The 14,444-nt window shown below is 43.4% G+C and overlaps 1 protein-coding gene across 6 annotated transcripts in view; it reads left to right on the top strand.

Moving 5' to 3' along the window:
- The first annotated feature begins 232 nt into the window (after positions 1-232).
- The window catches only part of EHF (ETS homologous factor), an 87,989-nt gene continuing 73,777 nt past the window's right edge, over positions 233-14,444 (top strand). Inside the window, exon 1 of one of the 6 annotated variants that reach the window (XM_019975641.2) lies at positions 233-396. Coding sequence is in view for 5 of the 6 variants with exons in the window: in XM_070804026.1 (XP_070660127.1) it covers positions 1,100-1,183 (84 nt within the window). In the remaining variant the exon portion in view is untranslated. Of the gene's footprint in view, positions 397-523; positions 1,184-9,579; positions 9,895-14,444 lie in introns of those variants that run through there. The other 5 variants (XM_070804026.1, XM_019975642.2, XM_070804027.1 and 2 more) reach the window with 5 other exon arrangements.

A 14,444-nucleotide genomic window follows, 5' to 3' on the forward strand; every position in this document is an offset into this window, starting at 1 on the left:
AATTCCTCATCCATTAACAGGTTGTCTCTCTGTTCTCGAGACACAGGCATAACCTGGTTAGACCTGTTTTGTTTGAACACTAACGTGTGAGTTGGCCAAATGCAAATGAGCAAATGTTTGTAATCCTTTATTTTATTTTTTTAAAGGGCCCGGCAGCCAATCAGAAGAGGGGGAAGTGACTTAGGGAATTCCCGGTTGGTGGCTTATTGCTTAACATCCTACAAAATGATTTAAAATTATTGTCATGTGCATTGATCTTCACTCTGATGAGGGCTCAGACGTGATAACACTCCCGGTTCCCTGTCCCCGTTCAAGCTGGCGTGAGTGCTTCTAGCAGTCTTCCCTCCATTCGCCACAGCTATTGGATTTCCCACCCAGAATCTTTAGGTAGATGAGGTAAGTCCTTACTTTTAAACCTTCTTTGGAGTCTGGAATTTAAATACCTGAGTGGAAAGAGAAACCTGCCTTGAATCAGACAGAGGTAAATAAGAGACTCCCGGAGGCAGCTGGCAGGAAGTGAACGTGCCTCAGCTCTGTTCACCTCCCTGGGTCGTCTTAGGATTTGATTTTGGAGGGCGGCAGGCTGATTTTGAGTGCTATCTGAACTCCCTGCATGGAGTCTGGGCTTCCAATCACTGAATTTAAAAGTCCCCTGGTTTCCCTCTCTTTTTGTGACAAAGCCATTTCCCTGGATTGAATTGTGAAATTCTGAAAGCTGGGACAGGTTCTTCTCAGTGACGAACTGGTTGGCTAAATTGCTGTTGGGGCTCAGAACACACATTCTCATTTTCTAGAGATGTCTTCTGTTGGTGATTTTCCTGACTCATTCTATTAGTTGTAGGCAAAGGCAGATTCATCTTCAGTATATTCTGGTGTTGGAAAATGGCTGGAAACAGGCAAAGGTGTATGCACTCAAATTAGAAAAAGTGTTCAGGCAGCGTGGGTAGGCAAGGGTATTGGGGAGCGTGGCACACCTCTGTCCAGAAAACAATAACAATTTTGGCAAAGAGTTTTGCCATATCATAAGGGGACAGACCAGCCCTTTGTTCCATGACGGGACACTGTGACCAGACAGGCAGACGTGAGTCAGCGGCACCAAATGTCTTCTAAGACAGGGGTTCTTTTGATTTTGTTTGGTCACAATGGAGAAGTATTGGCCTCCATGTGGATAGAACTGGAAACGGTGGGTAGACCATCTTTTTGTTGGTAATGGCGATGCCGATTCAGAAAGTGACATTTTCACCATCTGTCTTTGGCAAGATTTAGCATATTGCTGGGATGGTGGGCGCATGATCTTGTTACAATGAAGCGTAAGCTGCTGGGCCTAAGTTCACAGGTGTCTCGTGACACTGACCTTAATAACAGGGATAAAGGGAGTGAATGTTTGGACTGGAGAACTTTTCAATGGAATGTCTAGTTCAGGAGTTTGTTCTGTAGGCATGATTGTGAGGATGTGTTTAGATAGAGCTTTTCATTGCATAAAAGTGTAGTTGGGGCTCATGAGTGGCCATGTGCTAATTCCACTGAAGTCAAGGGAAGAGTTGATTTCCAACAGGAGAGATGAAGTTGTGTTATTAGGAAGAATTTTAGGGGTAAGGGATACTACCAGGAAAGGCTCTTAAGAGATTTTAAGAATGATTTTATGTAGCCCTATAAAAGTGAATAATCTTTAATTCTAAAAAAAAGGAGAATGACTTTAAAAGCTGCATTTGGATTTTGTAGAAGGCTGCATTTAATCTTCTTTTTGAGGACTTGAGTCCAAAGACTATGAAATAACTCATCAGATTCATCTTTTTATAACCTGAAATTGTGTAGGATTACATTATTTCTGCACCATCACTAATGGCTTATGTGGACAGACTTTAAAAAACAGTGGAACATGAAATGAAGGTCGTTTGAAAATGTGTGATCACATTTGAAAGAATAATAAATATAATGGAGATAATCCTCCATATTTCCAAACTATTTTATAGAGGCACTTTAGAAGAAAGAAACATTGAGGGAACAACTGTGCTTTCAGTTCTCGTGCGTTACTGTTCAAGATGGTGGCATTATTTGGAAACTTTTTAGGGTGATTGTGGGGAGTGTGATGCCTTAGATCCAGGCCTTGTACATATGAAAAATCTCAAATTCAATTATATTTTTTCTTTTGAGTTAAAAAGCATCTATTTGTTAAATTCAAACAATGCCTTTTTGATTTTTTTTTTTGCTTTTTTAAAAAAAATATACTGTGAGTGCCCCCAGATGGAAATGCCTTGGGTCTTTCTGGACCTCTGAGAAGTCTTGTGTTCACACTCATGATTCCACATTTGTGCTCCCTTTAACTCACTAACTTTATGCAGATCCTCTTTCAGTACCTTTTTGATGATTTCAAAGGCCGAGACAAAATGGAAACTGAGAGGCTAAACTATTTACTCAACTGCATTCAGTTAGCTAACCAGAAACTAGAAGGGACTCATATCAGGTCCTAGGCCAGAATGTGAGAGCTGTGGGTCAAAGTTCACTTCTAGGAAGTAGAATTTAGTGTTGTGGATTCTTGTAAGGTTTTATTTCTTCCTTATCCCACCTACTCCCCACCCCTAAATTAAGGTTAGCCCTGAATTGTGTTCTTTAGACCATCTTGCTTTTTGAAAACTCAGTGTAGGAACCCTGTTTAATGTTCAAGCATTAAGCCCAGTCGCAGAGGTTTACATGAATCATTCCAAAGTGGTTCAGTCTTTGCCTCGCTTCCTGCAGTTAGAGTCCTCCCGAAGTGCTTTGGAACAGATGGGATTTTCAAAGACCTCTGGGAGATGGGTGGGGTGGATACTGAGAACGCCGTGGTAGAAACTGCTAACACAGTTGAGAAGCAATGCCACGGTTTGGAGGAATCAAATACAAAGTCGGAACGTGATTTTCGGTGATAACCTTTTTCTGCCGTTTCAGACCATTTCTCTTGTTAAGATCCCTCTCTGGTAGAATTGAAGTGACAATCATTTCTGTTGTGGGTGAGGCCCCAGTTGGGAGGCTTCAGCTCCATGCAGCTTTGGTGTTGGGGACCTGGCTTCTCACCCTGGTTGTGTTACCGGGTAACCGACCGTGCTGAGGTCTTAGCCGGGGTGAGGCACGCCAGCAGTGCGCGGCGGGTGGTCGTCTGAAGACTTAGGCAGGACGGCAGCCCTGTCATGTTGGGGTTCTCTTAAATCTGTTGCACAATCACTGAAGCGACAGGGAAGATAATAAACTTTATTTAATATGCTCTTATCTAATTTTTCATAATAGGATTTTAAATCATATGATTTGTTTTGAGGAGCAGCAATTGTGCTCTTATTAGATATGTGTGACTATTATGTTTATTTAAATCAGACAGGGCTTTAGAGCCCCAGGCTATTAAGCTGTGCAGGAAATACGGTGCAGTGAGGGAGACTGGGTCATGTTCAGATGGAACGTATATTCAAGCCAAGTGGCTTTGACGTCAGGAAGCTAAGATGTGCCAGAGTAGAAGTTTTCATGGATCCCTCAGAGTTATTTGATTAAAGAATTATTGGACTTCAGAAGGAAAAAAAAAATGTCTTTACGAATTCTCCTTGAAGAATTCCAGACTCATGTTTTTGAGTGATGGGAGCACAGGGTAGACAAGGCAGGGTGTAGGACAGTCCCGGACTGGCAGTGAGGAGACCTGGTTTTTGTAGTCCCAGCAAAACTATGTGCCCATAGCAACACACACCACCTCTCTGGGCTTTTGATCCCTCATTTTGAAACCTGATCATCCTGAAGATACACTTCGGTCCTCAGAACCTGGTGACTGGGGAAAGCTAGCTACGTCTAGAGGTCAGCAGGTTTAACTTGAGGCTGTGAAAGCTGAGAATGGGATGAGAGATGCCCTCCTAAGGATGAGACAGGAAAGAAGACCAGTCGGAACTCTTAAATGGCTTCCTTGGGGTCTTCAGAATTTTGGCCCAGGGATATGCCTGGTGGAGGTACTGCAGACGGATACTGGGCGACTTTCCTAGGGGTGCTTGAGTCAGTTCCCATGACAATATCCCGTCTTTATCAATTGTCTCATTTATCCGGAGTCAGTGTGAGTATAGAAGCAGATGCAGCTGACTGTTTTGTGACCACTGGAAGCCGCTGGTGTACCCGGGTAGGCACTCTAATGCCCTCTTCTGTAAAACCCCAAAGCAGCTGGCTGAAAGGTGGATATTCAGGCCCCCATGGAGGCCACTCAGACTGTGTGGTGCTGGTCAGCTCACTTGACTGATTGTCCATGAATTACTGGGTAGATTGGATGGGTGTGGGCTCACCTCCTACAGAGGAAGACCTGAGGGGTCATCAGAAGAGGAACATGGCTGGCCCAGCCACTGAGCAGCCCACCTGGAGAGTCCAGTCTTTACAGAGGCCCTCGGCCTGAGTCTGGAAAAATCAGAGCTTGTAATAGAGTCAAGCAGGATGGCCCATTTAAAGAGGATCCCAGGGCTTTAATTGGCCTTGTTTTAAAAGAGATACCCTGTAAAATACTCCTTTGAAAATTGATTTCACTAGCACCTAACCACATTCTGTCTTTGGTCTGTTTTACGGGGCTGAGCCCCTTGTTCTGGTTCATTGGATTCATATTATGTCTTCTCTTCCAATTTTCCCCAACACCCTGGCCCTAAGAGTTTCCTTCCTGTCCTTTTTCAGCAGCATCTTCGTTATTATTAAGGGTATCTGTCTATTTTAAATATGACCAGCATTTTAAACATGCTTCATACATTCCAAACATGCCTCTGATGAAAACCAAGTCCCAAATCAAAAGGAGCCAACAGGCCTACTATAATATTTTGATTACTGGACTATTCGACTACCGCACGAACCCCACTATTATAATAACTACTTATTTTTACTTTTGTAGGTCCTTGTCCAGATGCACACTTTTTTTTTTTTGATGTTGTGATTGTGGTGAGTTTAAAAGTTCCTATTTAGCCACGTACCCCTCACTCTGTATCATAGTCACCACACAAATGGCCCTGGGGGTTAGGGCTTTATGGGCGTGATTGTGGGGAATTTAGAAGTTCCTCTTCAGCCACATACCCCTCACTCTATGTCATAGACACCACATAAAGGGCCTCTGGGGCTAGACCTTTATTGGTCCCATTGTGGATCTGAGAAATTTCAGCTCACCTGCCATCCCTTTCTTGACCTGATGCAGACTTCTTCCCAAAGTCTATCAAGTTTCTGTTGGAATATGAAAGAGGTCTTCTATTTCTAAATATGACAATGGGACTTGGAGCATATGACTGTCCCAAAGGGATTTTTGGGGGATCCCTTTGAGGAACCTTTAAAAAAATTCTCTCATAAGGACTAATGATATATTCTATTGGAGGAGGTAAGTGGGGCCTGAAAGGTGAAGATTACGTCAGCCTGTCTCCATGGGTATCTACTGACAAGACTTGTTTTCTTCGCAGCTGGACTTGAGATTTGGCCTCAATTCAGCCTCTGCCTCAATCATGTCCACTGAGAAAATCAGAGGACACCTAGCTTACATTTCTAACGCCCTTGACCAGAGGCTGTGGCTTGAGGAACATGGGTGAAATGCAGACTTTGGCTGCTTCTGTCTCTCAAGAGGCAGGAGGCTCTGGGTTTTTGTTGCCTGGAAGCAGTTGGAATGTGGTAGAAAGAACACGAGGTTAAAGTTAGAACACCTGGGTTCACATTCGACTCTGTCACTGAGCAGCTGAATGACACTGGATGAATTATCTAAGCTCCAGAATATAAGTTTCCTCACCTGGAAAATGGGGGTAATAACATCTGCACAGGCTGTTATAAGGATTAAATTAGACAAAGAATCTGAAAGCATCCGGACCCATGCTTGTGAGTAAACAATTAGTAATTGTGGAATGAGTTGGAGGATCAGTCCTCAACCTGGGTGTTTTCAGTGAGTCTCTCTTGAGAAGGAGTGGCTGGATAATTCTGGGATTTTGTTTGTCAAAATGATCGACGTTGGCTCTGTGCTGTGACCTTGGGGAAGAAAGGCAGCGGGGTTTTCAGTGGGGAAGGTGGGCAGCAAGGAGGTAGGATGAGCTCTGTGGAGGGGGGTCTCTTAGTGGAGCCTTGTATTGAGCTGGCTGCAAACCACCACCCACGGGAGCCTCAAGGAAGACTTGGGATAGGTACATAGCACGTTTTTTTTTTATTCTGTCTTGATGTCTGGCATGTAGAGGCCTCCAGAAGAAACTGATCTCCTTCCCGGCAGTCCACATGACTAGTCACAACTTTATATATGTTGCCCACCCCTTAAATTCTTGAGAGTCTCCAGATACCTACTGGCCACGGCAGTTAAGGCATTAATTACTCTGGGTATTCTAGAGGCTTTGAAAAAAATTCCTACTTATTTTGGCAAGGCAGTATGGGATCTACCTCCTGTAAATTGTTCAAATGAGGCTTCTGGCCATGTAGAGGTGGTAGCTAGAGGCTCTTTGAATTAAACAAGCAGCCCTTGCTACAAAAACAGGAAAGGTTTCTAACCCGGGATCCAAGGATCTCTTAGTGTCCATGGGAGAAATCAGAGGCTTTGTGGACTTGGATGTGAAAACAAATAAAATTTTTACTTTCAGTAATTTAAAATTTAATATTCAATGTGAATTCGATTCAATTTCAGTACGAGTGTGGCATACTAAACTCTTCAGTAGCAATAGCTGTAACTGATTATCATGCAGAGAAATTACAGATATTTTTATATCACATTGCACTTGCTACAGATGTCTTAAAATATCAATATTCATCACTACTTTGATGTCATGGAAGTTGTTGAACCTGCACTAGCTATTCTTGCTTAATGTACTAAGAAAGAAGCTTAGTACATTAGTACACTATCGCTAACTCAATGGGCATGAGTTTCGGCGAACTCCGGGAGACGGTGAAGGGCAGGGAAGCCTGGAGTGCGGCAGTCCATCAGGTTGCAAAGAGTCAGACACGACTGAGTGACTGAACAACAGCAGAGAAGCACATATATTTTTATGTTATCACACATTTATTTCTAAAAGTATTTTGAAAATTGTATTTCAATATAAACTTCCTTTCTAATCTTAGTATTTTACTTTGTCATTTCAAAAGTGTTATTTTGAGGAGTCCATAATCCTCAGTGGACTGCAAGATGGGTGCACAGTATAAAGAGAAGGCTAAGAGTCCCTAACTTATAGCACTCTCTCACACACGACTGATGAACAGCAGTAGCTAATAAATAGTTTCTATCAGAGTGGGGTGTGTTTTCTTCCCACCCATCGTTCTTGTCTATGGATAGCTTTGGAGTTGTCAAAGGACCCTGGCATCATGAAGATAATAACAATAATAATAATCATGCTAATAATAGCTAACCTTTGTTGAGTGCTGCCGTAAGCCAGGTGCTATTACAGGCATGTTCCATGTCATATTTTGCTTGATTCTCCTAACTCCTTTAGGAGCTTTAGACAGCAAAGTGTCTCCCTGCCTTCCATGATGAAAGAGCAAGGGCATGGATAAAGGCAAGAGTTGGGACTGACCCCTGGGACAGGGCTGGGGTCAGCGAAATACAGCCACCTCGGTCATACAGGATCCAACACCTAGAAAGCACCTGTGCTTGGCTTAGCACTCTGTTTTTGCTGTCTTGAAGTTCTTAACACATTTGGGACAAGGGGCTCTGGATTTTCCTTTTGCACTGAGTCCTGCCAGTCACGTAGCTGGATATGATGAAATTATTCAAATGTGTGACAACTCCTGATGCTGGGACTCTGCAGGGAGAACCCCGGCTCCTCCTTATCATGCTCATCTAGCTGACCTTGGCTGTTTTGATTTGATCATTTTGAGTGTCAGAGATGTCCACTGAAGCAAGGGGAGGAATACCTGAATAATCAGCTGGAAGGGATTTGATCCCTGGGAAAACCTTTCTGATTGGAAGTCGCTTGCCTTGCTGAGGAGTATTTTCATGTGTTACTTTCCAGAGGGCTTACTTTACAGGTCAGGGAGCTAGAGGAAGCAGAATGAAGTGTGTTCTGGAAGGGAAAATGAGATCTGGTATGCCTAGAGTCTATAGGTCTTGCAGCGAGTCTCTAGAAAGGAATACGACTTTTTGTTTATGGTTGTTTAATGATTGTCTGTACAAAGAGAAAACCCTACTTCTTCTAAAGAGGAGATGCTCTAACAACATGAGAAAATTCATGTATTATTTGTTTCTTAAGTTGCAAAGATGATGCTGGAATGAGTCTAGTGAAGTCCTATCTGTTTTATGGCTATGTTTTTACAAACAGTTGCAGGGTCATGGGTATGATGGAGGTCGGGGAGAACTTTCCTAGACTTCTCAGAGGGATGGAATGCAGGCTCCCAGAGCCCTCCCCTCATTGGCATGATGTCCATAACACAGTGGGTCTGACATCAGGACTCGTGTGTGATGGCTTAGTCGTCAGATGCTTTTCCAAAGGAGGCCTAATTTCCCTTTAATTTTTCAATTTCCTTGTGATTATTACTGCTCTTTTATCATGGCTAATAAGTCTGAGGTGACTTCAAGCAGCCAAACCCAATCGTTGAGTCAATCTGGGGCTTTCAACTGGAAGCCAGGCTGAAGTTTTGACAGATGGGTTTGGGTGGACATGAACGGGTGTTTCTGTAGCATCCACACAGATGCACACTAAAATAACTTTAACTAAGGGCACAAGGATGCTTAGTATGCTTCACGCTCACATTTGGGGAACAAAAAATTATACAGCTGTACTTAAAGGAGCTCAGTTTCAAAAATAAAATGTGCAATCCTAAAAGACAATCACCTTGTCTTTGGAAATACAAGAGTCCATTTTCAAAGCTACGAAAAGTTATATGGCACTCCCTCCACACCCCAATGCATTTGTTATTATACATCCAACCATTTACTAGCTTTGTGTCTTTGAGTAAGTTACTCAAGTTCTCTGTGCCTCCTTTTCTGTAAAAATGGAGATAATATTAGTATCCACGTCTGGGGTTTTTGCAAGGAGTGAATGAGACAATTCCTGTAAAGCCTAGCTCAATGCCTAGCGCATCATAAACACTCAATAAATATAAACTGTCATCCTTGTCATAATTTTGACTGCTGTTTTGTAATTATATGATCTGGAGATCCCAAACTGGTGGCTGTTGATCTTTCCCTGATTGGGGCATTTCAGTCTTTCTCTGGGAAGAAACTTTAATCTCGACCTGGTCAAATCCATTGTCCCAGTCCATCCCAACCCTCCCTGGCTCCGATTCCAGCCTCTTAACCTCCCTCCACCCTTCCCGCATTCCTGCGTCCTGGGTCTTATTTATTTTTCAGTCAACTGAGGGTGTTGTTAAATCTTTTATTTTTCTGGCTGCCCAATTTGGTTCCGAGGCAGTCCACTCCCTGCCCTGCTCATGACAAGAATGCTTGGGAATGCTCAGCCAGCCGTATCCCTCCTCTGTCAGAACACCCTGTTCTTAACGCTCCTTGAGAAGAGGCGTTTCGGAGGCTTCCCCCCACTGCTGTGACCTCCCCTCCCCATTAAGCCAATGGTGTGGTGATAATGAAAGCCCAGTGGCTGAGAGAAAGCTGCGGGGAGGTGGTAATCTTGGGGAACATCACGCATTGCCCGCATGTCCCAGGTTTTCTGCTCAAGGCTTAAAAAAGAGATATTAAGAGGCTTCACCTGACAGTGTGTGTTGAAGTCTGGGTGATGATGCCACCGCTTAATTAGTGTTGTCATGATCTCCCTTTGAGTGATTTATTTAGCTCTTTGTAGCCCTTTCTGGCTTGAGCACATCATGTGATATTGACAAACTGTTGGGAAATGAGAGCGCGGTGATGCTTGAATTAACGCGGGCATCATACAGTGAACATCTTAGGTCCTTTCGACAGGACACCTGGGATCTCAAGTCACTTGGCAGGACATGAGTGAGTCTACACAGCTTGCCTTGGAGGTAGGTATGGCTAACCTCCTTTCCCCATTGGGAAAGCTACGGTCCAGGGACTGGGGGTTTTCAAATTATGCTCATCGCCCAGGGCTGGATGAAAGAAGCCTTTGGGAGAGCCACGCTGAGTTTCTGCTCAGGGAGGTAACCCAGAGACCACACCTACTCCCCGAACTTACTGACTTTCGGAAATCAACCATTTGGAAGAGTGTGGTTTGGGTTATGATCATACCCTGGCAGCCCCTTCTCTGGCCTTGTTAATCTGATTCAGGATCTTAACCTGGGCTGGCTGGAGGCTGGCCATGTCATTCTACAGATCTCAGATACCCCTCAGCGCCCTCGTAGAACCAGCCAATGGAAAAGTACAGTGTCTTCTGGCTCCTGGGCCCTGCCAGCTCTGGCTGGTCTCTTCGATACCACCTTTTCTTCTTAGGGAGTGGGAGGACAGCATTCAAACTGAAAGCGCAGGTTTTTCTTTGGTTTTTATAGGAAAAACAAATTGGCATGAATGCTCTGTCAAACCAGCTCAGGCTGTTTGGGCAGATGCCTTTCTTTGCTTTTTTCTGTTTATTTTCCAACAAATCAATGCTTAACTGCGTTGTTATTGGAGCAGAGCAACAGGTGCAAAAAAATAACTCTGCTGCCAACTCAAATGAAAAGGTAGGGCTTATACCCTCTGGGAGGTATTCAGAAGATAACAGAAGCCCCTGCCAGCAACTGAATTAACAGCTCTGTTTACGGTGGGTTTTATGTTAACCTGCCCCTAACCCTCTGACACATAAACACACTATTGTCTCAGGGAGAGACATGCAGCCATCCAGACAACCAGCTGCTTTATTCTGTCCTGCGTGGAGATTGGTTTTGGCTGAGGCTGCTTTGTGAAACTCATGGCTGCCAACTCCAGGTCTTGGTGAGGGTTTCCCATGAAGGCAAGGGCTTGGGGTTGTTGGAGAAAGGAGGACCAGTCCTGGTTTTCCTTTTTTAATTAATTAATTAATTAATTAATTTTTGATTGGATGATAATTGATTTACAATGTTGTATTGGTTTCTGGGGTACAAAGAAGTGAACCAGTTGTATGTAGACATATATTCCCGCCCTCTTGAGCCTCCCTCCCAATCCCCCGTCCCTCCCATCTAGGTCATCACAAGGCATCAAAGCTGTTTATTTTACACACAGTAGTATATGCGTATGTCAACGCTACTCTCTCAATTTGTTCTATCTTCTCCTTCCTCCACTGTGTCCACAAGTCTCTTCTCTACATCTGCATCTCTATTCTTGCCCTAACCCTGTTTTTTAAGGGAGTTGAAGTTCTTTCCAAGCTTGGTCATTTCCAAATGCCAAAGCAGGTCACCTGGCTCTCCCTGCTCTTGTTCTACTGTAACCCCAGCAGGAGATGGCCAATGAGGCCAGATGACCTTGGAAAAAGCTATTACATCATTTTCAGAAGTGGTGACCTTACTGGACAGTCCAACTGAGCAGGGCAGCTTCTGTGTTTTGTTCACTGTTATGCCCCCAGCACCTAGCACAGTGCCAACGTTTAGTAGCTCATCAATGAATATCTATTAATTGGAAGGGATCAATATACTAGCAGGGCAAACATTTCTTGATGATTGTTTCTCTCCATTGAAGGCTAAGATACCAGGTTTCTTTGGTATGAGGTCTAAAAGCCAGGGTGGTTAAGTAATCTTTGGAAGAGCTGTGGTGGGGGTGGGATGGAATAAGGGGTGACTCAGCCAGCTATGAAATCCCCTTGATGAAAACAATCATTACAAAAGTCCTCCACAATGCTGTGTTCTGAGGACTTTGTTTGGCCTTCACAGACTCATACTTGTTAAGTTGCGGAGCACTGTTGCATTGAACATGGTGGTACTGGATGTTAGGAACTGCTGTACTTCAAGTTAGGCAATAAGACAGGGAGAGAATCTCCGCAGATGAACTGAAGCTTGAGTTCTTCGGATTGAAATGTATTGCCTCTGACTTTACGAGGACTTCCTGGTGTTTATGGATGTTTATTTTAGGGCCAATATCTGCTGGAGTTCGTTATCTTGTTTTGGGAACTTGAAAAAACTCAAGTAGATGAGTCTTTAACCAGAAGCTCTTAATGGCAAGGGTGCTTAAGGATTGGTGAAGGTGGGGTCTTAAAAGCATAGATTCTGATTCACAGGTCTGGGTGGGACCTCAGGAAACTCCTAGTTTAACTTCTTCTTCGGTGCTGATGATACAAGTGGCCCATAGACCAGTCATGTGGCCTCTTCAGCCAAGTAGGAAAATAAGCATTGTAAACGGAATCTCCCAGTTTCCATACCTACGCCTTTCCAAAGCCCTACGGAGACCTCGGTTGTAAAAGTAGGCTGCGTTTTTTTTGTTTGTTTGTTTGTTTTTGCTTTTATTTTTTGCTATGTGTTGCTTATGGCTACTTTGTTTTAGAAGAGAGATCAAGGATTGGTCAGGAGAGAAATACTGAGGTTCAGGGTGGTAGGGTATACGGTGAATTTTTTACTACATTGCCGAACAGAGGTCCAGAATGACTGTCCTGGACGCAGCATGGTTCCTCCTTCAGCTGCTGATAGAGAGGGAAAGGGGAGGCCCTTTCTGCTGCCATTGTAGGAAAACTATGCCACACTCATGTCAAGTAAGAGCAAGAATAAAAACTCTCAGGGCTTCTCTCAGAGGTCAGGGTAGACTTTCTTCTGACCCTGACTCCATTACAAGTTTTCTTTTCATTTCAATCCTACATGAGTGCAACAGAGATTTTGATTTAAAGATCCACGGTGTCAATAGATTTATAGGGGTCAGTGGATAGTCTTTGGAGGGCCTTTTGCACAAAATATGTGCAAAGCTTGGTGTGAGTGTGAAGTCTGGGGAGGAGAGAACCATAGTTTCTCTTGAGGTCTGAAAAGACTCCGTGACATTCATGTTTCAAAGCTTGCTCTATTTTTAGTTTGTCATAGCTGAACACGATTGATAAAGGCCTCTGAGGTCATGTAAGGGAATCTTGTTTTTTGATCAATTTTGGTTCCTGTCTCCTGTCAGTGTCTGTTTCTTGTCTGAACTGTCACTGAGACTGATAAAAATCAGCATAAGATGTGTATTTTCAACTGGCTTATAGTTAGTAAAGTGTATCTGTAATGAATCAACTCTCGGGCTCCCACTATGGCATCATTGCTCATGTAGACACTTGAAAGCCCAGGAATAATGCTTCTGATGTTGCCCCTGGGAACATGAAATGTCTGTCTTGAAACACATTATGAGGGCATGAAATTACCTGTGATGTAATCCTGAGAGGATCAAATACATTCCCCAAGCTTGATTCATATTTTGATTCATTTGGAAAACATGAATTATCATCTTTGTTACATTCAGTTAGATTTCACACGTACTTGAATTTTCTTTTCTCCTCACTGGGAGTAGTTCTCTTGAAATGGCAGTCATATTGAAACAGGAAGTCAGTAAGCTATTGCAACATCCTTCGGGCAAATGCTGTGAATTCACCTGCTGGTAACTTTGATTAAGGATCAAGAATGGTCTGGATAGTGCTGTCATTGCAAAAGTGATTATTTAAAATGCCTAATTGCTCCTTGGGCTTGAGGAGTAAAAATACCCACATGAGACAGTATTCTGAGGCAGTTTGGGGATGATGTGGTTGAATGAATCAAGGATCTGGGAAGAAGGCAGATTGTGGCTTTGACTCTCAGTCCCCTAGGGCTGGGAGCAGGGAATGCAAGCGAAGCCCTGCTTATGATCTGCTCTGTGGCCCTGGTGGCTTCCAGTGTATCTTCACCCTCCCAACAGAAGAAAACACTACTTTTTGAACTAATTCAGTTCTAATCCAGATGAAGCACAAAGCACTGTGGATTGGTTTATTTCTAAAATATAAACTAAAAATTGTTTTATTGAATCATACAAGGAATATTCATATGTGTATGCAAATATATTCATGTATTTGCATGTATAGATTAATATATTTGCTTGAATATATAAATACTCCTTTTATGATGCCTGGGTTTGATCCCTCGATCGGGGAAGATACCCTGGAGGAGGGTACAGCAACCCACTCCAGTATACTTGCCTGGAGGATCCTAGGGACAGAGGAGCCTGGCGGGCTACACTCCATAGGATCACAAAGAGTTGGACACAACTGAAGCAACTTAGCACACATAAATCTATTTTAATGGCTAAAAGAGTATATCATAGATAAAACTGGCCCTAAATATTCCTACCTGAATATACTGTAGGTATGGAAAAATGATAACGGACTTCTCCCCTTTATTCTAAAAAGAATTCTTAAATATATTGAGAAGAGAGATGACTTCAGGTTGCTCTGGCAAAAAAGAAACATGTTTCAATCAGGGTCCCTACATGATTGAATGGACGCAGAGAACTTTGAAATCCAGGAGAAACTGGTAAAGGTGTGAGGCCCCAGGTGGCACAGGGAGAATGCTGTGACGATGTATAGGATGGGGCTGGGGCTGAGGATGAGCTGAGGGCATCTTCCTCTGTGGCAAAGCACCCCATCTCAGCAGAAAGTGCCCAGGGTTTGTTGCTAGACACTCAGAGT

The sequence above is a fragment of the Bos indicus genome, chromosome 15, assembly GCF_029378745.1.
Source record: "Bos indicus isolate NIAB-ARS_2022 breed Sahiwal x Tharparkar chromosome 15, NIAB-ARS_B.indTharparkar_mat_pri_1.0, whole genome shotgun sequence".
NCBI lineage: Eukaryota > Metazoa > Chordata > Mammalia > Artiodactyla > Bovidae > Bos > Bos indicus.